The 23,474-nt window shown below is 39.1% G+C and overlaps 2 protein-coding genes across 9 annotated transcripts in view; both read right to left on the bottom strand.

Annotated features, from left to right (window-relative positions):
* vav2 (vav guanine nucleotide exchange factor 2) overlaps positions 1-12,965 on the bottom strand; it is a 154,073-nt gene extending 141,108 nt beyond the window's left edge. For all 8 annotated transcript variants that reach the window (XM_088435350.1, XM_088435356.1, XM_088435353.1 and 5 more), the window contains exon 1: positions 11,846-12,965. In XM_088435350.1, coding sequence (XP_088291476.1) covers positions 11,846-12,049 — 204 coding nt within the window. In that variant the 5' untranslated portion in view covers positions 12,050-12,965. The remainder of the gene's footprint in view (positions 1-11,845) is intronic.
* Positions 12,966-18,560: 5,595 nt separating this feature from the next.
* LOC148411675 (bromodomain-containing protein 3-like) lies at positions 18,561-23,260 on the bottom strand. The gene is made up of 11 exons (XM_088435080.1): positions 23,127-23,260; positions 22,474-22,821; positions 21,939-22,076; positions 21,733-21,865; positions 20,897-21,000; positions 20,484-20,813; positions 20,267-20,395; positions 20,030-20,191; positions 19,492-19,562; positions 19,151-19,419; positions 18,561-19,060 (listed from the first exon to the last, which is right to left on the bottom strand). Exons 2-11 carry the CDS (start codon positions 22,669-22,671, stop codon positions 18,957-18,959), a joined length of 1,638 nt encoding a protein of 545 aa, XP_088291206.1. The 5' UTR covers positions 22,672-22,821; positions 23,127-23,260; the 3' UTR covers positions 18,561-18,956.
* Between the last annotated feature and the right edge of the window lie 214 nt (positions 23,261-23,474).

Here is a 23,474-nt window from a genome sequence, read left to right as displayed (position 1 = left end):
CACTCCAAAATTATAATTGAAAAAAAAAAAAAAAAAGATATTCAACTAAACGTGGGAAAATAGACATCCCATTCAATGGCTGGCTTGTGTTCAGGTTACTTCACTGACAGCACAGTCCCAACATGTCAGTAAATCCTGCTTGTTGCCATGGTCTGCTGTAGTTAAACATGTGTCTGCTAATGGGCTAATGGAGCTAAGTAGTTGCGGAAAATCAGACAAAGGGTGTACACCATTGTGTGAGACTGAGACATGCTCAATTGCACAGGTAAAAGCTATTAGGAAGCTTCTTCGCAATCAGATTCAGAACCCCTTCTTCCGTCTTTTGTTTTCCCAGGAGGTTTTGACCATTAAACGTAAATAGTTTAACCATTTTCTCTTTACACCCCGTTACACCAAACTGGTGGTAGGCCTAATGATTTTTTTTCTTGGCTTCTAAGAACAGTAGAAAAATGTCCTTGTTTTTCTTTTTCTATCAAGCACCTATAAGAAATCACTTTTCAGGAAGATCATCAATCAAAATCACAACTTGTGTGCGGCAACGGTTGCATCTGCATCGTAAAAATAAAACCTGCAGCCTCTTTTCTTTTTTTTTTTACCAGCTACATAATGTGTCTTAAGAGCTTTATGCTGACACAAATATGTTTTGGACAGGTATACTGAGTGATATGGATGTCCAATAAAAAGTTTTTTTTTCCAACACATCCTCATATACAGACACAAAGCGAGACAGTAGGGCAAACAGAAAGGAGCTGCGTGATGAAATACGGGGCCTCACACAGTGCTGTGGCAGCAGACTAAACACAACTATACAAATATAATTCTGGGTTTGCAACACCCAATGCTGACTTATTATGAAATATACACTCTCAGCACTGTTTCTGTCTCTGCTTTCTGTTTCCACTTAACTTGTTTTACCATTCCAAATACATCCCTTTTTGTTTGACTAACCCAGGACGGGGTCTATTTCCCTTATGTAGTGCCAAATTTGATCATAAGTGTCCTCAAGGCACTTTACATATGGAACAGGTCAAGAACAATACATATTAAGCCGGCTGTGCAAATGTCAGAATTTAATTCAATTCCTTTGTATGAATTTGAATTGACTCCACCTCTAGAGGCTGTTGAATTTCAATGGCCAGAAGTTGAATTGCATTCAATACAAATCACAGAAATGCAATGATCACATATCAGTAGCCAGGCTTACATGTCTGATTCCAATTAGTGACAAACAAAAGAAATCTTAATGAAATTTCATCCAGAATAACTGGTGTGGTATATTCCATTTTCCAATTTGGACAAGCATCATGAACAGTGTACAGTTCGATCAGAATAGCCAAGGCGTAAGTGTGCCATAATGTCAGTGTACACACCCACTAAAATGGCGGAATCTCACCAAAGTGCTTCTGCAACAAGAGAAGTACTGGTACTTTTTTTTTTTTTGCTACTTAACAAAGTAATCAACTATTTTAGACATTTAATAGGTCACTTTAGTGCCTAAATTAAATTTATATATATATATATATATATATATATATATATATATATATATATATATATATATATATATATATATATATATATATATATATACATACATATATATATGATACATATATATATTTTCCAAGATTCCAAGATAAATAATAACCGCACTCAAGTTACGAAATGGACGTTCACATCCTGTGACCAGAATGTTCTTTAGGCTTTGGTTTTCACCCGAAACAAACACGATAAACAAGAAAGGAAAGAAGCCAACCTTGAACTCTACAAGCATTTCTCCAAGGCAACATGTCCTCAAGCAAGCTACAGAAGCTCAAAGAATAGTGTGGGGGCAAAAGATGGGGCATCAGGAAATGACCTCTCCCGCCCTCTGTATCCGCACATTACACTGTTCCACTTTGTCCATTTGATTAGCAAGAGACTGAGCAATCAATAACCGCTGGTCTTTTATGAGACTGAGCTGAACGGGGTAACACTACCCATGATGCCCTTCCTATTCCACAGCCAATTATGTGATATGATCAATACGTGTCAGCAATGGGATATCAGCACTACTTGCGATTCTGTGGCAAAGGCCTGAAAACCCCAAGCTCTCATCGCAAACAAACATACAAACAAGCCTCCCAAGTTTCCTTCCGTGCGTCAGAAGGGTGCATATCTGTTTCCTTTGGCAAAAAGAAAACATGAAGCTATTTATCTTTCCTGCTCGGAAGAGGTTGTGCGTGCGTGCGCGCACAGCTGGGGTTGGAGGTGTCCACAGGGGGATGGGAACTGCTTTGCTTCTCCCAGGAGCAAAGTCCAGATCTTAATCTGATCCTGACCACAAGAAACAGCTACAGTCAGTCTAGCATCACAACAGCTCAAATTAGACTCCTGGCTAAAATATTGCTGTGACAAAATGCAGCGGATGTTGTCAATACGCTAATGAAGGATGACAGATGACGCTCAAGGACTGACAATTAGGAAAAAAGATGAGCGGATTAAAAGTAAAAATAATTAATAAAGAAGAAATAAAATGCTCTTCTGTTGTCTGGCATGAGGGGAACTGCAGGGGAGAAATTCTGCCATCTGGCTCGTCATAACAGAGATGCGACTTCCTCTTTCGCATTTCTCTGTGGCGTGATGGCGTCCAGCAGAGAATGGCTGGCTCTGGAACGAGCGAGCCACTACAACCCTGCATGCCCATGCTAATCACCGCAAACCACCACCATGCAGATGGAGCCTCTTCAGAAATCGGATGGTGGCCATAAGGCTCCATGACTCCTTCATTCTAGTGGAATTGAAAAAAATAAAAAGGCAGTATGTTGTGAAGTTGCTTTCAGGTGTCATTCCTTTACAGAGGTGACACACGAGAGCAACACATAAATAGGATCGTTTCATTGTTTAACCAGTATGTTATTGCTGAAAAGATGTCCAAGGAACACTACTGTAATCCTAGAGCCTTGATATTTTCTGGGATAAACAGTTTATCGGTTGGGCTGATTATCGTGACCGATAATCGTCATATTGGTGGTGCATATCATCGCTCTTTTTTTATTATTATCTCTTATTATTATTATCTCATGGCCAGTAATATTCCAAAAATTTCCTTTCACTGCAATAAATATTCCTTGTTTGCTTGAAATGAACAGCAACTTTATATATTGGTTATCGGACTCCTTGACTACTGATTATTGTATCAGTGATGGCCCTGAAAAAAAAAGCATATTGGCCAATCTCTAATATTTTCTTATGCTTAAAATACAGGTATGCTCCAGACATGATGGAAGCTATGCAGCAAACTCATTTAAATTTATTAACAAGTCTAAACATATTTTGAAATATACAGTATTTCAAAATATTTTCTAACATGTTGGAGCATATTTTCAGATTTGTTTTAATAGACTTGCAAATATCCTCCAACGTACTTGAAAGCTAAACAGCTAAACAGTAACAACCCTACACCCTTGATGGCCTTGAAGCACATCTGGACTGGACGTACTGTGATTGCAAAAAGGTTAGAACATATTAGCAAGTATGTTTGAATGCATATATATATATATATATATATATATATATATATATATATATATATATATATATATACACACACAGACTGACGCACATTTTAGAATTTAAAATAAAATAAAAAAATAAATGAATAACAGACAATAAATTGTAGTGAAAACTCTTGCAGTGTCTTTTATAGTGATTGTGCCTGACTTATATAGTCACCATAAAGCTCCATTCCTATCTTAACCAACAACAAAAAATCACCTCAAGGGGCTGTGGAAAAGCAGCATTTCGATAATCTTTACCAGAGCAGCTTTCGCACTAGCTTCACGGTAAATTGGCGGAAAAGAGGCGTAGCAGTAAAGCTGGGATTTGTTTGCCCGTCCCTTTCAGACAGAGCTTACCAAAGCGGGACATTTTGTGTCCAAATATTTCTAACCCTTTCACGCAGCCGTTAGAGCTCTGCATATTAGCATAGTAAGATGTCAGCAATAAAAGCAACAATTGTTGTCAACAAAAGAGCTACAGGAAGTTAGTCTTGGACATTAAAATTCATATTGTACATTGGCGCTATTTCATCTTTGTATTGCATCTTATTCCAAACCTGGGAGGACTGAAAATTCATATCAACTTCTTTTGTCCAAGCATTGACATTAAAAGTTCAAAGCGAGCAAGTCATTTACAACCCCTTAGAAAAAATGCATACAGTTGAGTTCAATAAAAGCATAGAATTGTGAAAAATCATATCATATTTACCAAATTGTGATCTCTGAGGTTTCGGTCTAATGCCAGCAACTTGCAGGTGCGCAAAGCATACGCAATATGTTTATCACAAAAAACATATCATTAATATCATTTCCCTGCATTTTATTATACAGTCGGATTTTTAAGAAGAACACAGAAGACTTTATAACATATCAACAGTCAATTCATACGATGCACGCTAGCAGCACTTGACCACCAAGCACAAACCCGTCAAGATTCTGTCACCACTTGGCAGAGCTTCATGTGTATAGTGTTTCATTGACAATAACATGAAAGCTCATAAGTACCTCTTGACTTCCGATTTTGTCACAACTTGCCTGATTTCGAGAGCATCTTTGGTTTTATTTCTAGGTCAAGTGGAAGTCAACAATGCTGTTAAACTTGACAAAGGTGAAACTCAGCGATGCTACAAGAACCCCTTCAAAAATAATACCAAATGAGACACTTCCAGTTAATGATACAGTTCTGTTATTCGCTTGCGATAAATTGTCTTTTCAAAGTAAAATTGTTTTATTCTAACTACCTAATGGTACCGTGAATTAGCTCCCATGTGACATCCATTTTTGTCAGGAATGAAAAGGGCAGCCCATACATCTAAGAATGTTCGGTTAAAAAAGATTCCGATGCCCTCAGGAGAATTGCCTCACACAAAAGGTTTCGGAAACCTGAGGTGGGCATTGTTCTCTTCTTGTCAATCCCATTAGCCTCTGGTGACACTGTCCCAGCTGTTCAACACAGGATGTGTCCCTAACAAGGTCCATTAGCAGTATTACCTGCATCCGGCCAGCACTGGGGTCAAGTGGTCAAGTCGACCAAAGGCTTAGATTAAATTACACCTTTGGGAGGGGGGTTGTCTATAGTATGGGCCTACCCATTCCCAAGTAGAGATTTGAGAAAGGAATGGCAGAGATCTATGAGATAGTGATTTTAATTTAAAGGCAGAAGCAACAAAACCTACTTTACTTTGCCACATCACTTCAGAGTGACAGGTTTCGAAAATATGGCATTCTAACAAATTCAAAAGAAAAATCTAACATATGTGAATCATTCTTGCAAAAAGTCAACTTGCTCACAGTGGTTGCAATTGATTAGGCAATTGCATTGACTGTAAAAAAGCAGAGTCGAGCATTCACCCAGCAACTACACAGCTGCATGAACTCACCATTCAAAGTCTAATGAAGACACATGCTACTGTAGTTATAGATTTTTGCTTGCAGAAAAACAAGTATAAACTCAGAAGACCAATGATACATTTCCATGTAATTGTGAATGACCGTCTTTTATTATTTATTTACTTATTCTTTTATTAATTTTACAATATATTTGACTTAAATTTAAACTGCTTAGCAGGAACCATTAGTGAGATTTTTAACACATCTCTCTCCATAGATTTTGGTCTATGAGGCAAAGTGATTTCAGTATCACAAGGGTGAGTTTGCTATCTTAAATTGCACATTTGAATCAGCCTGGCTTGTGAAAAAGTGATCAGTAGGAAGAGCATATGTGTCCTGCCATCAGCATCAGAGATAGAATGTGGATGTTTGAAACCACTTTTTTCCAGATTGATGGTGGTTTGAGTCCTCAATTGAGGGGTAGTTAGCAGTTGGTTACCAATACCAAGGACTGATACCACTATAACTTTAGTTAAAAAAAAAAATCCACATTATCAATTTGAAGACTTCCATATTCCAAGCAATTTGAATATTTCCTAAAACTTCATTTAAATGAGTGGCAATTTTATTTTGAGTTCAGATTCCTTGAAATGAGGTAAAATATCGGCCCGATAGTGATACTTGGTATCGGTACATGCTCATCATGTCATCATGTCAGTCATTTACATCTAGCCTTTTGAAAATTTATCCAACTGCTCTTGTCATCCTATACAGTATGAGGTACTTAGCTATGCTAGCAGCTAGTTTATGCTAGATGCTTCTGTAACCTTCTATAACACTTCTAGAATCACTGATAAATGCTAAATAAATGATAAATGCTGGGAACTTGTGCCATACAATACAATGTCAGCATATTTCATTTGTTATTTTGCGTCCTTGATTGGCAATTGAATGTGATTTCATAACAACGTTGTATTTTTTCATATTGGGAGAAACAGTTTCTGGCAGCTGCATAAAGACATGAGAATTTTTTAATTGCTAAACTTTTTTTGAACCGAGTTAGTCCTATTATCATTCAAGGGCTGATTTCAGCCATTTCAGGAGTGTTTTTTTTAATCAAATCCAGTGTTTGTTTAGCGCCTACCTCGAACGAAGTATCTTAAAATTAATAAAATGATTCTCACCCTGACTTGTAAACTACCACAACAAGTATTTTGGTGGAAGCTGTACGTGTCAATTACTGTGAGGGGAAGAGACAGGCCCTGTGTAAAATTTGGAGCCTCGCGGCATGATGAGAACACCTTCACGTAAGCACATGTGCACATGCAGAAACAAAGGCAGCGATGTGTGTGCGCGCACACACATAAACCTGAGTCATCCCAAAGGTATTCATAACTAGCTACCTAAGAGAGAAAAAAGGATGAAAAAGAAAAAGCAGAACATAAAAAAAAGGCCTCAGTGGGCAAGGTCTTCCAGTCAGCCTGAGGCGCTGGATTCACAATATGTATACCTACTTGAAGCTCTAATGCAGCACCAAACATCAGAGCTCATTAGGAATCCACTTAAAACCTTGAGGTTAAGATTAATGTTTTTCTACCTTTAATACAGCTGCCTTGAAAAATACAAGCATGTATTTATCTGACCCCCTAAAAAGGTCAACTTGGCTACTTGGTTGCCTGAGGTGCTTTTTCAAACAGGCTTTTATTGTGGACTGAGAGCCATTTCGATAGGTGAGTTATTGAATTTGCTAGCATTATTACAAACCGAAATTGCTGTATGCAATACATCCCTTCAGTCGCTCTGGATTTCAGACACGTTAATATGTTTGCAGCTCACTGCTCACGATTAACCTCATGAATACCACAATGGTCCTTCGCTGCAGAAGGATGCAGGAATCAAGACTTCTCTTTCCAATCCAATGCTGTGGATTTCTGTGTTTTACCACAATTTAAGAAAACTATTTATATGGTCATTGGAGCAAGTAAAATCCTCAGGCTTTTGTACATAATGCCTCAGTAGTCTCACATGCGAAAACGAAGATAGAAAATGAGGATTTAGCGAAGCAGACAGACGTAAAAACAGATTTTAAAAAAAGTAAAATACCGCATGCCCTCTTCCAATTTCGTACAAAGATGGTGGTCGATTCGAACGTCAACACAACCACTGCTATCATGGAAAAGGCTGCAGAAATAACCACATAATCAAAATGTTTGTCTGAGGAGACAAGAAGAAAAAGGGAGGCTACCCAGACAGTCAAGGATCAACACTGGCCCGAATTCCAATCGCTAAGTGAGGACAAAGACGAGGAGGGATTTCCCACTGACGCTGATCTGTTTCTGTTCTAGGTGAACTTGTCAGTAGCTGCTCAAACCAAATTAGAAGGCTCATGTTAGCTATCAGAAATTTGCAGTAGCATTAAATAGCAATCAGCTTGATAGTTTGCAGTTCCACAGTCCACACTGACCGCATCAGCCAAATAACTCAAAAGTAAGAAACTCTTTGGACACAATTTGATTGAGTACTTCATCCTTATTCATCCTTTACACAGTCACTGGAAACAGGTAAATATGTTTGAATGCAGGAAACTGGAGGTCAACCCCTCATGACGCTATGTCCTGGTTCTCACAGAAAATATAGTCTTCTATTACGCAAAACAGTACCACTTTTTGTGCACAAAATTACAATTTTGTTTGACTTTGAATTAGGCTAATATTGATAAATGTCACAATCTGAATCTGGATGGATGGATGGATGGATGGATGGATGGATGGATGGATGGATGGATGGATGGATGGATGGATGGATCTAATATCCTGTAAACGCAATAGCATTCACGATGGAACCCAAGGTTTAAGGCCCTGACCATAACATTTTCAGAGGTGGCGATCCAGTAAGAATTTCAGCAAATTACTCTTCCAGGAAGCTGTTTTGTGGACATACTAAGACAGAATGTCTGCCGTCTTGGTCTAGACTCACTGTGTGTGAATCGCTAACTGGGATCACAGCCAAACATTTGAGCCTTTTGGTCAGTAGGTTCTATTAACAGCAGCAAATGGCTTATTGGAAAACACTTTCCTTTTTTTCTGACTGCGGTACATTCAAGCAGAGTCCACTACACTAAGTCAAAGCAGGCCAAGCATACTTGAGGTCACTATGACTTAATTAACTGCAAGGCATACTCACATTCAAGAATCAGCGTCAGAAACTATCAATCACCAAGCTCATGTAGCCGTTAAAAGAAGTTTTGTGGTGACGAAATAACGCAAAAGCTGCGCTTGACCTCTTCATTTAACTAAGCTGCAGATTGTGTTAAAGTATACACTTTGACCTTTTCCTTATGATAAATCATGATGTGCTTCTGTTCAGCTGCCAGCTTTTGGTTGAACCAATTTGTCACTGAACCCCCCCATGCACCCCCAACCCCACCCTCCTAGCTGCAGATACTCATCGTGGGATTAGAGGGAGGATCAAAGTGTTCCAGTTCGACCTCTCTCTCGCCTTGTAATTAAAGGAGTCCAAAGCTTTGTGGAACAGATAAGTTGAGGCTAATGGTGGCTACCCAGAGAAATAGGAAAAGATATAAGCTACAAGAAACAAAAAGATACTTTTTTTTTTATTTTTAAAACAAACTTCTTCCGAATAATGGACAATTTGACTATTGTGAATGTTTCAGTGGTGCAAGTCACGCGTTCAAATATATGAGACTGTGTTGCAATCACTGCAATGTGACGATTCTTTGGCCTTTGCTTATATGATTGAAGAACCTGTGTAAAAAAGATTAGCTCATGACACCAAATCCCATGAGTCCAATAATTGTCACTATCACGTAGAAAGGTTTGCAGCAAATGGGACAAAAATGGACTATAACGTACCGACTGCTTTTCTGCTATTCCAGACTTCAGGGTGAACAAGAAGTAATAGAAATGCCTGCCATTCTCATTCTACCACTGTGGTCAAATGAACTTCCTCTGAGCCGATGCGTCCTTGCGCTGGCTGTGGAAACGTAGTCCAGCTGAAGCAGAGAGGGACCAATATAGAAATGGGAGCACGACGGCATGATGACTGGATGATTTCAGCTCTTCTCCATAGAATCAATAGAAGTCAATGATTCGTTTTGATCACATTCAAGCATGGATTTCTTTATCTATTTAACCCTTGTGCAGTATATTGATTGTTTTTTGTCATTTTCTTCGACATCATTCTCGCTGTATTTTAGCCAAAGGACGGCAGACTCCTGGTAGTGTGATAAGTATGTGGTAGTGCCATGTTGAACTTTGACACGTAGTCGCCATCTGGGTGAAATTTCAGATCCCTACTGTTTTCTCTCATTGCTTTCCTTTGATGTAAAAATCAAAGGATTCTTTCAAAGGAATGGACAAAATTCTGCACAAGGGATAACCATACCAAGGATGGCATTTTGGATGATTTGTTAATATAACAGCACCAATATTTGAACTGGTGACAAAGTATAATCTTTTAAAAGGTCATTTTTAGAATTTCAATGCAAACACAAACTCACATAAACTCTGAGGAGGGTCAAGACTTGGTGGGACATACAAGAGCTGGGGGGAAAAGTTGACCAACTCGGGTAAAGTCCACTTTAGAAATAAGTCAACAAAATATATCCACATAAAGCTCTGCTGGAATCACATTTGCGTAATTTTCCACATGAATATTCCTTACAGATACACTCAGTATGACAGTGGCGGCCATAGAGATCGAGCCCCCAGAAAAACAGGGTATCTTAGGATAATTTCTAAAATAAATAAAGAGTGATCCAGATTAAGTAATATTCAAATTAACTTTAAGTGGACCTAGCATACCACAACAGTACTTTGACTGCTGTCGCAGTTAAAACAGAAAAACACCTGTATGCAAAGATCGTCTAGTCATGTGGTTGGTGCACTACCTAGTGGCCGAATACCTGATGCTATTTGTGTGCGTAAAAGCATATCTTTGATTAGGTAGGCATGTAAAAGTAATATTAGCACATGGAGCTTCCGAAAAAAGGAAGGAAAGTTGTGAACGTCACAAAAGCCACTAGGTATGTATTATCCAAGAATAAAATCTGACGATACAACTGCACTGCAAACAATCTATAATGGTTCGGTTTTAGGGGTTCAAATTAAAAGGAACAGTCAAGCACGAAATGTGCCCAGTTTCCTTGTCAAGAAGAGGAAGAAGAATACTAACAGGAAGTCATTAACCTCATTGCAGCTAACAGACGGCTCTAATCTTAAAATCAATCATGGAATACTGCTGAAATACCATCCTGAAGTAACTTTAAAGAAAGTATTACACTTGCAACATACATATATTATGTAGGTGTGAACTAAATGTCAGTGTCAAATAATCGCTAGCAAGGTAAAGCTAATCACGTTGGCTAACCACACACGCACATAATAATTGTGTCGAGAATAATAATAATGAAAATAATAATGATAATAATAATAATAATAAATAGCCATTCACTTAAACACAAGTTCAAGTTATTATAGTAAGTTATTTAAGAAATTTAAAAATACATACATACATACATACATACATACATACATACATACATACATACATACATACATACATACATACATACATACATAAATAAATACATATTTTGAGGGGGGGGGGGGGGTGCCTGGAGCATAATCGATTTCAATGAGATTAAATTGTGACAGCCATATACAGTACCTGAGAAAAGTTTGAAGACACATTTGAATTGTGTATTGATCTTTTTTTATCAGTTCACAGCAGTGCATTTTCGAGAGATTATAAATAAAAAGCGGCAAACTTTTATTTAGGTTTCAAGAAAATGTCAAGGTGTTTCCAAACTTTTGACCGGTACTGGTTTTGATAGTGGTTCTTTGCAAAATGGCATGGCCAACTACTACATTGGCATGCCTTGGGGCATATTCATTGTGTTTTGCTGATTCGTGTGAAATGGGATGATATTGAGATATCCATGTCAAACTTTTAACATTTTAAAAATAAACTAACTTGAATTTGACAATGTTGTTGTCATCTTAACACACCCTTAAAACTACAACTTGTACTGTTTGGCAAATGCCTCATAATTAAAGCACACAATGCAGCTCTTTACCGCATCTTCCCTAGTGTTGAATCTCACACGCCACACCCATCTGCTCCATGAAGTAGTTAATTCAAAAAAAAAAACAAAAAAAAAAAAACGGTTGGGGTTCAGATGTCTTCCAAATACGCATGCAGATTGGACCAAAACAGCAAAAGCGTGCAAGGGTGGGAACCCTTTCTCTTTTCAATGCATGACTTGCATGGACCCTGCGTGTATTTTAAGCGAGGAACTACAGTTTGGAGTGCAGCTCTATCATTTGGGCTGCGGCCAGAAAGAGGTGGGTGTGTGACATGACGGAGAAAATACATTCAAAAGTCCAAAGTGAATCAGTTTGTCTTGTGTGAATCGCATACTGACATCACCTGGTGTTGGGGGCTTGCAGACTCACCTGTGACATCTGAGGTCTGAAATTGATCTCCTTCAGGTCCACGGATCCAGGGGAGAGATTGTGCAACATCTGGCATAGGAGCACCCCATCGCGCAAGGCTTGCGCGAGGTCGAACACGGCAGCTGAGGGCCACACGACCCGGTGGTTCTGGGGCAGAACCTTGCAGTCTATCAGCCAGCGTCCGCATTGCCTCCACTCCTCCATGTCTTGGGCTTTTTACTCCGATGCGAATACGCTCAAAATCTCACCAAAGCAAAGCAAAAGAAGATGAGTCCACCAAGTGATTCCCTCCGCACAGTTGCTCCCTTGTTACAAATTCATAACTTTTTTTGTGTCCGGCGCATGTCAGCCATCTGATCCAGTCCGAGTGGAGATGCAAAGCACTGAAAATAAAAGCTGGAATAACACCACCACCCTTTCCCGTGGGTCCACTTCACTACACGGCGGCGGTGTCACTCGAAAAAGGGATTTTTCTCCTCTTCATCCTTAAAAAGTTTTCCAGCCAAATGCGCACATTAAAACGTCACCATTAACAGTGAAAGTGTTGTCAAATAAAACAGATGGTTTAACTTGCACAGCGTCACACTGCGCGCAAAAAAATAAAAATAAATAAATAACACGTCTTGTTTAGTTGCTGGGTCAAAGCGAGGTAACCGACCCGTCCTCGCTCAAAGAACCCCAGATCACTTGGGGAGGGAACACGTTAAGACATAAGACATACTTGGACCGCGTGATCATCCTGTTTGAAAAGCCCAGTCCAAGCCACGCTGGGCTCCAGCGGAAGCATCCAGGCGGGAGGGGAACAATGACTTTATCCGGTTTACGTTACTATGTTCGGCGCTTGCAAGCATTCGCTGCAGGACAAACGCTCGGAGAGCACTTCCTTTTCGCTTTGCTGTGATTTCAAGCCGCCTCTGTTCGAGTCTCCTGGTTTCGCTCCGGCGAACTAAGCGATGATCAAGTCCCAAAACTCCATAGCAGAGAGCCACAAATGTTCGGACAAAGCGTGCGCTCGTGACCCGAAGGTCCAAGGAGCCCGTGCGTGCTCGGCGGCTCGGTCAAACGTCAGTTCGGTGTTGACACTTTGTTAGAGAACCTCCACAGTCAACCCGCCGCGAATTCTGCCTATGCTTTCATTTATTTATTTATTTTCGGGAGTGCGGTTCATGGCACGTCCTCTAGTGGTCAAGTTGTAATACTGCAAGGGCAGGGTTAAATGGCGATCGAGGCAGAATTTGGTCATCAAATCCAATGTAATTTTAAATTAGTGGTATTAAAACATTTTGGAGAGAAAAAAAGTTAAATACGTTCATTAAATACTTTATATGTCGGCCTGCAGAGCAATTGCGTATTTTACAGCATTTAATAATATTAAATGAATATTTAATGAATAAATAAGTTTACTCTAATCACAGTAACAGGGTTGCAAATCCGCACTAATGGTAGCTTTCTCTTTAGTTAACTGTTAATGCTGGCCAAGAGGACAACCCGATATGTAAAGAAAAAAGAAAAAAAAAAGCATTATTATTATATGCATAACATGGTTGCACAAGGTAGAGTGAGAAATACAAGTAAGGCTAACTATTTTATAAAAGCATGAACAATCGAGAGGACATAACATTGCTCTACAAATTATTTTGAAAAACTGCTTGATGATCTCAAGTCCAACGTGTCATGTGATTTGCTGCTTTCTTCTTCTACCATGCTAAAACGGTTGTAGTGCCATACCGCCCTTATTTTATTATATATTTTAGCAGGGTTTCTTCAGGTGTCAGCAAATTTAATTTAATGATGTGACAGGAAAAGGACAAATTAAGAGTAAATTATTTGGAACATGGATAAAACATGATTGCTTTTCTAGGCTATATAATGTATTACTTTGGTTCTCAAATGGGTGTATGAGTACTTCCTGGGGGCAGATGAAATCACTTCAGGGGTTAAGTGAGATTTTAACTGGGTTTGTGACATATCACCACATCTGATATATTGTGTTTTAATGCTGTGAAAGAAAAAGGACATTATTATTTTTAAATAGAGACTTAATCAATTGTAACATGAAATAAGTTATTGCTGAATTGTGTTATAGTGCCTTCTTTGCAAAACTTTGTGTCTATTTTTGGTAAATCCATATGGATGTGTATTATCAGGGATACAATTTTTCATCTTATTAACTAGGAAAAAAAAAAACTGATGTTACACGATCTGGCTCCTGGAGTCCCAAAAAAAGGAACTTAACATCTTTGTTTTCATTTGGGGTGTGATTCCTTGCTCCTGGTGCATGCTCCCACACCATCTGTGCACATGAGAGTCATTAAGGGTTTTGTTGTTGTTGTTGTTTCTTTTTTTGCTTTTAGATTAATATATTAAGGACTTTTCTCCACTATTTTCATGCATTTTTTTAAGTACATACTGTATTTACCATGTGTTTAACCACTCACTGTTGTTGGTCCTGTATTGTGTCGCCCTGGACACCTCACACGGAAAATTTTGTCTACCCCTCTGCAACTAAGTACAGATGTTACTATTGTATCACGGTGTTCTTCTTAAAAAAATCTGAACAATTGCAGGTTTGGAAATAAGCTGTTTACATTCCTTTTGCTGTTTACCGTATGTCTGACTGACAAATATTTTGCAGGTGCTAGGTTCAAGCGTGTTGCAACTTGTCCAAAGGGAGCATTGAGTGGTGCATCTGCTCTGGTATCCATCTTGTATAGCGCTTATCCTCACTGGAGTCACACGTGAACTGACCTGTTCGACCAACATAGACAACCAAGGACACATTTATTATCATCCCTTTAAGTTTTATGCAAATTTTCTTCAATAAAGATATGGCCAATGGCAAATGAGACACATGAAAGATTTTTTCTAATTCAAAACATTACATTTGGGACTTTCTGCCTTGAAATGTGCACGATGATTTTTATTGCTTTATTTAAAAAACCTTGAAGGTCCTCTTAAAAATGATTATGGCCTCATTATTTCACGGATTCTATGTATATTTGTGGAATGCAGATGCAAATCCTTGTCCCATGGCATAAAACATCAACATCATAGTACATTTTTATTGTTATTCTTCAAAGCAGCATATTTCTTTCCTTTTTCATAAAAGCGGTCCATCCGATTATTGATAAGGCAAAGTTTTAAGATAGTGTCACCTCATCTCCCTGGATGCTTCAGGTCATGAGTCTTTAACTAACACATTTTAGTGGGACAGTGCTTCATTCATGGTCAAATAAATTATTGCCTTCCACATAGCTGGAAGGCTTGTATTAAGAGATTGTGAGGAAAACCCCTTGTTGATCAACAATGATTCATGAGCAATGGTTGGGGAATGTCGACGGACAGAGGAGGTCCCTTATCCTGGAGCACCGTGCGCACATCTGTTCACATGATGGACAGGACTGTCATGAGCCAGAGGCAGTCTAACGTCTACTGCCATAGTCAGTATGTTTATGTATGTAGTATGTTTCAGGTTGGCGATCCTTGTTTTCGTAAGTCGTTGTCCCTGATTGCATAGCTATGCCAGGTGTCAGTTGATCTTATCAAAGTGTGTCTCCTTTCAGCTACTAGGGGAAAAAGGATTATTGGCACAAATATTAAGCATTTTGACTGATATTGGGGGTGGTACGGTGCGAAAGTGGTGTGCCTCACAGCTCCTGGGTTCAATCCTGGCTCTGGCCTGCCTGTGTGGGGTTTGTATGTTCTCCCCATGCCTGCGTGGGTTCTCTCCGGGCACTCACGTTTTCTCCCACATTTGAAAAACTTGCATGGTGGGTGTATTGGGCATACAAAATTGTCCTTAGATGTGACTGGGTGTGCCCTGCAGTTGACTGGTAACCAGTTTTGGGTGCCCCCCCGCCTACAGCCTGTGGACAACTGGGATAGGCACCGTCAAGCCAGCGACCCTAGTGAGGATAAGTGATGACAGAAAATGAATAATTGGATGGATGTATATACAGTATTATTTTATATTACCCATCCGCAGGCTGTGGTTTAAAACCAAATCAAACCCAGGGCTATATCATAAAATAATAAAAGAGCACGTGAAAAATGGGAAAGAGTGTGAAGAGTGGCTGACAATGGATGCAGAGTGCATAATGCAATCTAATGTGCAAATGGTCTTTGAGACATGCTGATGGAGCTATGGGATCACTCAACCTTTTAAGACATTTTGGTGATGTGACATCCATCTGAAACTTGGCATATCATTTTAGGAACCCTCTGAGAGTGCTGTTTGCAGTCTTCCTTACTTGTGTAAGATATAGAAAAAAATATAACCTGCAGAGGTGGGCAAGTTATATTTTTTTGCTGGCCTGATAGTCATCAGCGTCTTGCCATTTTTTTCACGTTGAAAATTTTAACCTTTGCTCCGTCAGACAACAGCTGGTCTGTCACCATTTTCCAGCGTCAACCCCCCACCCTCATGGTTCACTTATGCCCCCCCCCCCCCCCCCCTACACACACACACACACACACACACACACACTGTCAACTCCTGTCACTTCCGTCGTAACCCTCAATAACTTTTGGAAATACCCACCCAAAACAGATGTTTTTTTTGTTTGTTTTTGTTTGTTTTTGCTCTGCACTTAAAACACATATTAAATTAAAGCCCTTGACATTAGCCTGTAATAAACTTTCATATTGGCAGAGTTGCATTTTAGTGTATGCAATTGGGATTGAACTGCAATTGAGGCCCGTGTCCACAGGGGGCACTATTATGGATCACACGATAATCCAACTCCAGTTGTCCATTCTTATTTATGACTACCTCACACACAAGTAAAAAGCAAGGTATTGCTGATCTTAGATTTACCAAATAAGGTTTTTCATTAGGGAATTTATAAACCTCTATCTTGTATTTCCTTGTGAAGATCCAATCAGAGTGAGCTTGTTACTTTAGAATGTGCCCATTGGTCACTGGAATGAACTTCACTGCTTTCCCATAGAAAGGCATCTCAGAATGTTTATGGCAAGCAATGTATTTATGTAGATCATATCTAAAAAGCAAAATAACGCAACAGGTCGCTTTACACTTCATTCAAAACATGACTTTTAGCTTTCAGTTTCCTCAACAATTTTGCTGAGCAATATTATGTACTGTATGCATTTTAGCTCATGAAACCAAGACTCAGAAAGAATGCACAGACAATAAAATCCCCAGGGACCAATTACAAAGTATCAATTTTCTTATACATGCTTAGATGAAGTTTAACGGGGCAAGATCAGTTATCCCAGCGAACTTGCCAACAGCCCACCACGGACATTCAGAGCACACGGCCACGATTTGAATTCAAAGTGATGTCCACTGGGAGTCGCTGTAATTGCTTCACATGACTATCAAATTCATAAGGTTCAATTTGTAATTAAACTCCGCTTGACCAACAACTACAGGTCATCTTTCCTTTAAGATTTGACATATTTGTCTCATCTAATCTAGTAAAAATACAATGTATTGCTCAGCTTGTTATTTAATGAATCTTTTAGTTTGGTAACTTAAAACATTGCTTTTCCTTTCCAAGGGCCGATCAGAGGGCGCGTGTCTATTTGCTGTGCACCCGTTGGTTACTCGAACGAGTCACCTCGGCGCAAACGCATTTCAGAATGGTCATCTATCACCAAGCAATTTCTTTATGTAAATCATATTTAAAAGGCAAAAAACACACAAATACATAAACACTTAATTCTAAAGACGATTTTTTAACTTTAGCTTAAAATGTTTAAACTTTGTGGATCATCTATTCTTTGGTTGCACCTAAGCACTAAAATGCAGGGAGGTAAACCGGTTGTGTTTTTTTAAGGGTACGTTGATGACGGAAACGTTTAAAAAGTGATGCTTTACGAAAATCACCCGTTGAAAGAAACATGCAGGAAAACACTTCCAACACCAGTTCAAATTTGAATAAAAACTTGGAAACCACATTAACTGAATTTGCATTTCCTTCTCCCCTAAACCGGTTACAGAATGAGGCAGCAAAAAAAAAAAATCACATGAAAAGTGTGACGTTGCATGTGTGGTCTTATTAGCATTAGATTCATGGCCTCTGACTGATGGCTTCAGGTACCGTAATGGGGATTTGTCATTGGGGTTGTAGCACTGATCAATCATGCCCTCAGGGTTGTGTTTGTGTGGGTGGCTGCGGCTCCTGCTGCTGCCGCATGGAGAAAATGCCGCTCACAGGCTGACTGCAAAGGAGTCAATGATGAATGCCCGTGTATACAGTCCGAGTTCTGGCTTTTGATCCCTAATAGCTGTCACTTAACGACTAGCTTGGCTTTGAACATTTTCATGAAGCGTTACATGACGCAATAGCTGTATAAAGATCAGAGACATAATGGTCAGTGATTTATTTACCAGTGGTGGGCAAATATAAGCATTATTTTAATCCAATAAAAATATTTCTCTCTTGGTCACACTTAGATTACACACAGCAGTGCAAGGCATTACCGTGCTACTATAACTCAAGCTTGAGACTGGAATGCTTTAATGTTTTGAAATTTGAACAAGCTGCATCCCCAAATCCATTTAGAAAACTGAGACTATACACATCTCTACATTTACGTTTCAGGTGTATTTTTCTTTTATTTATGATAAACAGTGCACGAATGCCACCCTGTGGCTAATTCCAGTACTACAGTTCAACTCGACCACGACACACAATCGCCTTCCATACATTTGAGTTTGGCTCAGAAAGCAAAATGAACGATAAACTGGTCCTTTTAAAAATATATTTTAATAATTACATAAAAAAGCAGCAAATTAAAAGCGCCTTAAAGTGAATGAGCATGTTGCGAATGTTGCAAACGCATTTGACCTCTCAAAAAGACATTTTTCAGTTGAGTTATAATGGTGTAACCCAATATAATGTATTTGCTGATATCTGAAAAAAGGGTTGATTATTTGAAAATGTCCTGATGCACACTCTCTAACTAGACTGGAAAGCAAGGACTTGGTCTTAGGACTTAATAGCTCATTAGATTCACAGTGTGACAAAAGTAAATCTACAGTAGAAAATGTGTCTTAATTGAAATGATTTAAAAAAATGGCAATATACACTGTACAATATAGAGAAAACAAATGAACACACAAACAATAAAAAAAGAAGTGTGTTCACAGGTCAGCATTTTCTGAGCTGGAGTCCAAAGAATTGCTGCTATCGGAATCTGAGGAGCTGCTGCTTTCTATTTGATCAGACCCAACTTGGCGCTTCTTTTCTGTGTTAACCAAAATAAAAATTAGTCATACGTTGCAACACTTAATGGTTAGTGTTAAAAACAACAAACTTGACATAAACATTCACTTACTTTGAAATCTCTTGAACTTCTTGTATAGACAACAACGGACATACTGCTGCAGTACACGCAGCGTTGACGGTTTCAGTATCTCAAAGTCGATCTCCAGCTCTTCTGGGTCGGCGCCACATACTGACGGCTCTCGAGTCTGAATGATGCGCACCACCTGGCCCAGCTTGATACCGGATAGTCTGTTTATGTCGAGGCTCAATTGATGCTTCTCGATGTACGTCATTTGCAGAGATTCTTCATCAACGTTGTCAACTTCCTTCTTTGACTCACTGAAAGACGGCATCCATTTGATCTCGGTCCATTTTTGGTGAAACTGACGATACACATATTGGCCTTCTTACCTAGAGTCATTGGTGTCATCACTCTTTCTCCTGTCAATCTTCTTACTTGAGACTTTGGATAGCTCAGTTAGCTGTTAAAGAACATAAATGCAAGTAAATACGGCAATTACCACTCCTCCTGCTGTCCGTAGCTATAACAGACATGACGACCTCCAGAGGAGTGCCACACCCCATGTATTATAATTTAGACCTACAATTATATTTAAAACATATTAAGAACACATTTATTTGCAAGTTTTTGAAATGTATAATATATAAATCATTTATAAGTATTAATTTTTAATGAAAACGGTCTAAATCTTACAGTGTCAATTTTAATTCCAACAAGCCTGAAATAAAATGGATGATGTAATGTGATTTTAGCATATTGTCCATATTTATATAAAGAGAATGCCTTTACTGTCAATTTATAGCAGGCATATGTGCAGGTATTGACAATCAAGGCATTCTATTCTATTCTATTCTATGAAATTCAAGACACTAACCATCATCAGAGGAGCCTGCCCCTGACTTTAGGAGATACGGAAACTTCACTTACTTGTTGTTGCGTTTCTGACAATTGTGTGGCTTGTTGATCAGATTCATCCAAAGCGGAAGGGAATGTATTGCTCAGCCCACAAGGAAGCGGACCGTGGGTCAGCTGTGAAGTCCTCCTGACGGGCTCGTCTGGAACCAGAGCAAATCTCCTCTCAAAGACGCCCTGAAGCAGACAGTATTGAGTGAATGAAAGAATTCAAACATGATGAGAACTTGAGTGTTGAACCGCTGGTGATACCTGAAGTTTCTTAGCCTGAGCGACCACTTCATGGTGCAGTGGGTTGTATTTGTAGCAGTTGGAGAATATTAACCTGACATCCGCGGCAAATGTTTGAGCGTCTTGGTACTCTCTTCTGTTCATTTTTGCCTGGTGAGGAAGTCATTATTGATGACAGCCTTTACAGAAATCAATGGCACCATTTGTTTAAAAGCAAAATAAATATGTGACTTAATACCTTGACGGTACTAAGATCCATTGGATATTTGATGATGTCATGATAGTCATGCAGCTGCAAAGCTTCAGCATCCACGGGCTTGTAGAAAGGCCAGGCGTATGCCGCATGCTTCTTGGAGAGCATTTCCTTCAGGATTTCCTCGCAGCATCGGAGTTGTTTGCTCAGCTGGATCGTCTCACCCTTTTCAAGGGCCGACTCTTTTTTGCTGACGTCGCTGGCAGAAAGGAGGACGCATTGGTCTGGGATTTCCCATCTTCTCTTGCTCTCTGGCGACTCATCCAGCAAGGTTGCGTCAATGGCTAAAAAGCCCCTCTTCTTTGGATATTTCATCTTTATTCATAAAGTTAGATCATACAGTAAATTATTTTTGAAGCAAACAATCGATCATATGCTGCGGGAACATGAAAACCTACAGGGTTGGCCTGTGGTGCCTCTGTGGGATTTGAAGGTGAATAGAAGCCAGTGTGCTGCGTCTGTGGGGACCCACCCGGAAAAAACGCAGTTGCATTCTGCCAACCTGCATGCATAGATGAACACAATTTTGTCAACTCTGACCCAACTTTAATCTTCTGCCCGCAAAACTGTTTCTGTCCTTAATAATCATGCAATTTATTTGAATAAAATGCTATCCAGCATATTTTGTCCGCTGAGCTTGCTGATGAGCTGAGCATTTGAATCAGGTGTGTAGGGAGGACAAACCCTCAAAAGCATGCAGGAAAGCAACCCTCATATTTTATTCTGCAACGCCAGAAGATAATTTTTATTGCTGACTAATCCTCTGGGAAATTGTGTCACTAAAGACAATGCACAACTGTGTAAACTCCACAGTATAAAGGCATAAAGCAAAAATTGCAAAGGACTTGCTATATATAACACAATTAAGCAATTAGTCATATCAAGTTCCAAATCATTTGCTTTTAATTATAAAAGTTTCTATATGTGTTTGTGAATCATAGAATATGATACCTGCAGAAAACATGTTAATATCGTGCATTCCCACTTTCGAGAATCATTGGCCAGCATTTTTAACAGTAAAACTAAGTTCACTATTCCATTCCGGTTAAACTTGGGAAAAACATGTATTGCACCTTTTAGGCTCCGTATGACATTAAAACAAAATTATTGCCCATATCTTATTTGTGTGTGTGTGTGTGTGTGTGTGTGTAAATATTTGTGAATGTTTGTTGCTGCATATTCAAGCCTTAAGGAAAACCTCGCCTCATCGTGCTGATGTAAGAGCATCAATTACCTATACTCTTCTTCTTGCTTTTCCCTTTGGCTGCATTAGGCAACAGCTCCACTTCTTTCTGAGGCATTTGAGCAACTTTTTGCAAATAAACCTTTTCCAAGGCGAGAGCCATGAGCACAATATCATCTGTTGGCTAGAGGAGAGGTTGGAGTAAGCAGCTCACCTCAGAGAGGGGAAAAAAAAGTAACAAGATGAGTCTTTCTGACCTTGTTGTAAATGTAGCAGTTGGTGAACATGGTGTTGAAGTCCTGCACACATTCACTGGCGCTCCAGTAGTAGTTGTTTTCAAGCCTTTGTTTGATGGTTCCCAGGTCCATTGGGTTTGTTATTATGGTGTGATAATCCTATGAAAACAATGTGTACAAGTAGTGTAGCTTTTGTTTTAAGATTACACACAAACACAATTTGTATTATGTTCAGACTGTAACCTGGCTTTGCATAAAAATGACACACGAATCTGAAGAATGCATAATCAAACTATATGTTTCTTATGTGATTAGAGGTTATGCTTTCTAGACGTTTTGCTAAACTTTGCTTGATTTGAACCTCCATTCTATGACTTGGGACTTTAATAATATTTAAAATATTTGATAATTACACTATTCAAGTGGGCGAGACTGATTACAGAGAGCTACATGTGGCACATTCAGCATAGTTAACGTGACGCTAACAAACCTATAACAGGAACTAACAGGAAGTACCCATTTATTCATCATTTTACTGCTTGTTCTCAGTACTCACTGGTAAATTAAGGGCTACAGCATCGACAGGATGGTAAAAAGGCCAAGCAAATTGGTGTTTCCATACAGCCTTGACCACGACACTCCGCAAAAATTGAAGCTGGTTGGTCTTTCGACCTAACTTGTTGACATTTGTGACCTCAGGCGGTGGGGGATTCTGAGTTTGAGGTGTGAGCGGGTTCGAATCTGATGGCATCATTGTTCATGCAAGATAAAAAAATAAAAATAAAAAAAGGTGCCGGCCGAATTATACTATCTTCTAGGAATTGCACAGCTGCTCTCTTCTGTGTGGCAGATGAAAACTGTAGCCAATTTTCGCATTGTTCTTCTTCAGACCACACACCAGAACCTGTTGGAAAATGAAAAATCTTGAGGACAATGTGGAGGAGTGAGTGAAATAAGGCTAACTACAAAAATCAATGAAGTCATTTGTACAATTATTGACATGTCTGTGTAAGACAATTGTCATCACCTACGTAGTACACTGTAAAATAAAATCCAACAGAAGTTTACTGAAAATCCTAACCATATAAAATGCTCATCTATGATTTGCTATTGAGTGTGCGTGTCTGTGGAGCACGATGAGATACACTTGGACCGGAAAGCTACGTTTTTATTTCATTTTTAGCGTATATTTCTTTCATTTAACATTACCTCGGAGGCAGGATGAAGGAGCATTTGTTTGCTGAAACAACCGCCACGATGGGTGAAATATGCCCTGTTTGTTTGAATCAACAGTACCGAGTGCCTGAAGTTATTTTCCAAATCAACAAGAAGTTGCTTGCTTCTTATTCTTATTAAGCACCGTTGTGTTACATATCGAACGCTGAATTAGCGCCCTCTTTTGTTTGGGAGAAACAACTACAAGTCATTTTCCTTCTCTTTATCTCATTTTCCTTCTTTTTATCCCATCTCTTTTAACACAACAACTTTAATTTAGGCAATCTGAGACTATTTCTGTCCATTTTAAAAAGTTTGGATCACAAAAAAGCAATCGACACT

Source organism: Hippichthys cyanospilos, chromosome 15 (genome assembly GCF_059441005.1).
Source record: "Hippichthys cyanospilos isolate Australia breed blue-spotted pipefish chromosome 15, RoL_Hcya_1.0, whole genome shotgun sequence".
NCBI classification, from domain to species: Eukaryota; Metazoa; Chordata; class Actinopteri; order Syngnathiformes; family Syngnathidae; genus Hippichthys; species Hippichthys cyanospilos.
The sequence above is the reverse complement of the archived record's forward strand: the minus strand, read 5'-3'. Positions and strand labels throughout refer to the sequence as shown.

Bases quoted from the DNA above. Each gene is read 5' to 3' on its own strand.
- LOC148411675 (XM_088435080.1), bottom strand. From the start codon at position 22,671: ATGATGCCATCAGATTCGAACCCGCTCACACCTCAAACTCAGAATCCC. The intron at 19,420-19,491 runs GTAAGAAGGCCA...GCCGTCTTTCAG, and splicing joins GATGACACCAATGACTCTAG to TGAGTCAAAGAAGGAAGTTG. The intron at 19,061-19,150 runs GTAAGTGAATGT...TGGTTAACACAG, and splicing joins GAAGTTCAAGAGATTTCAAA to AAAAGAAGCGCCAAGTTGGG.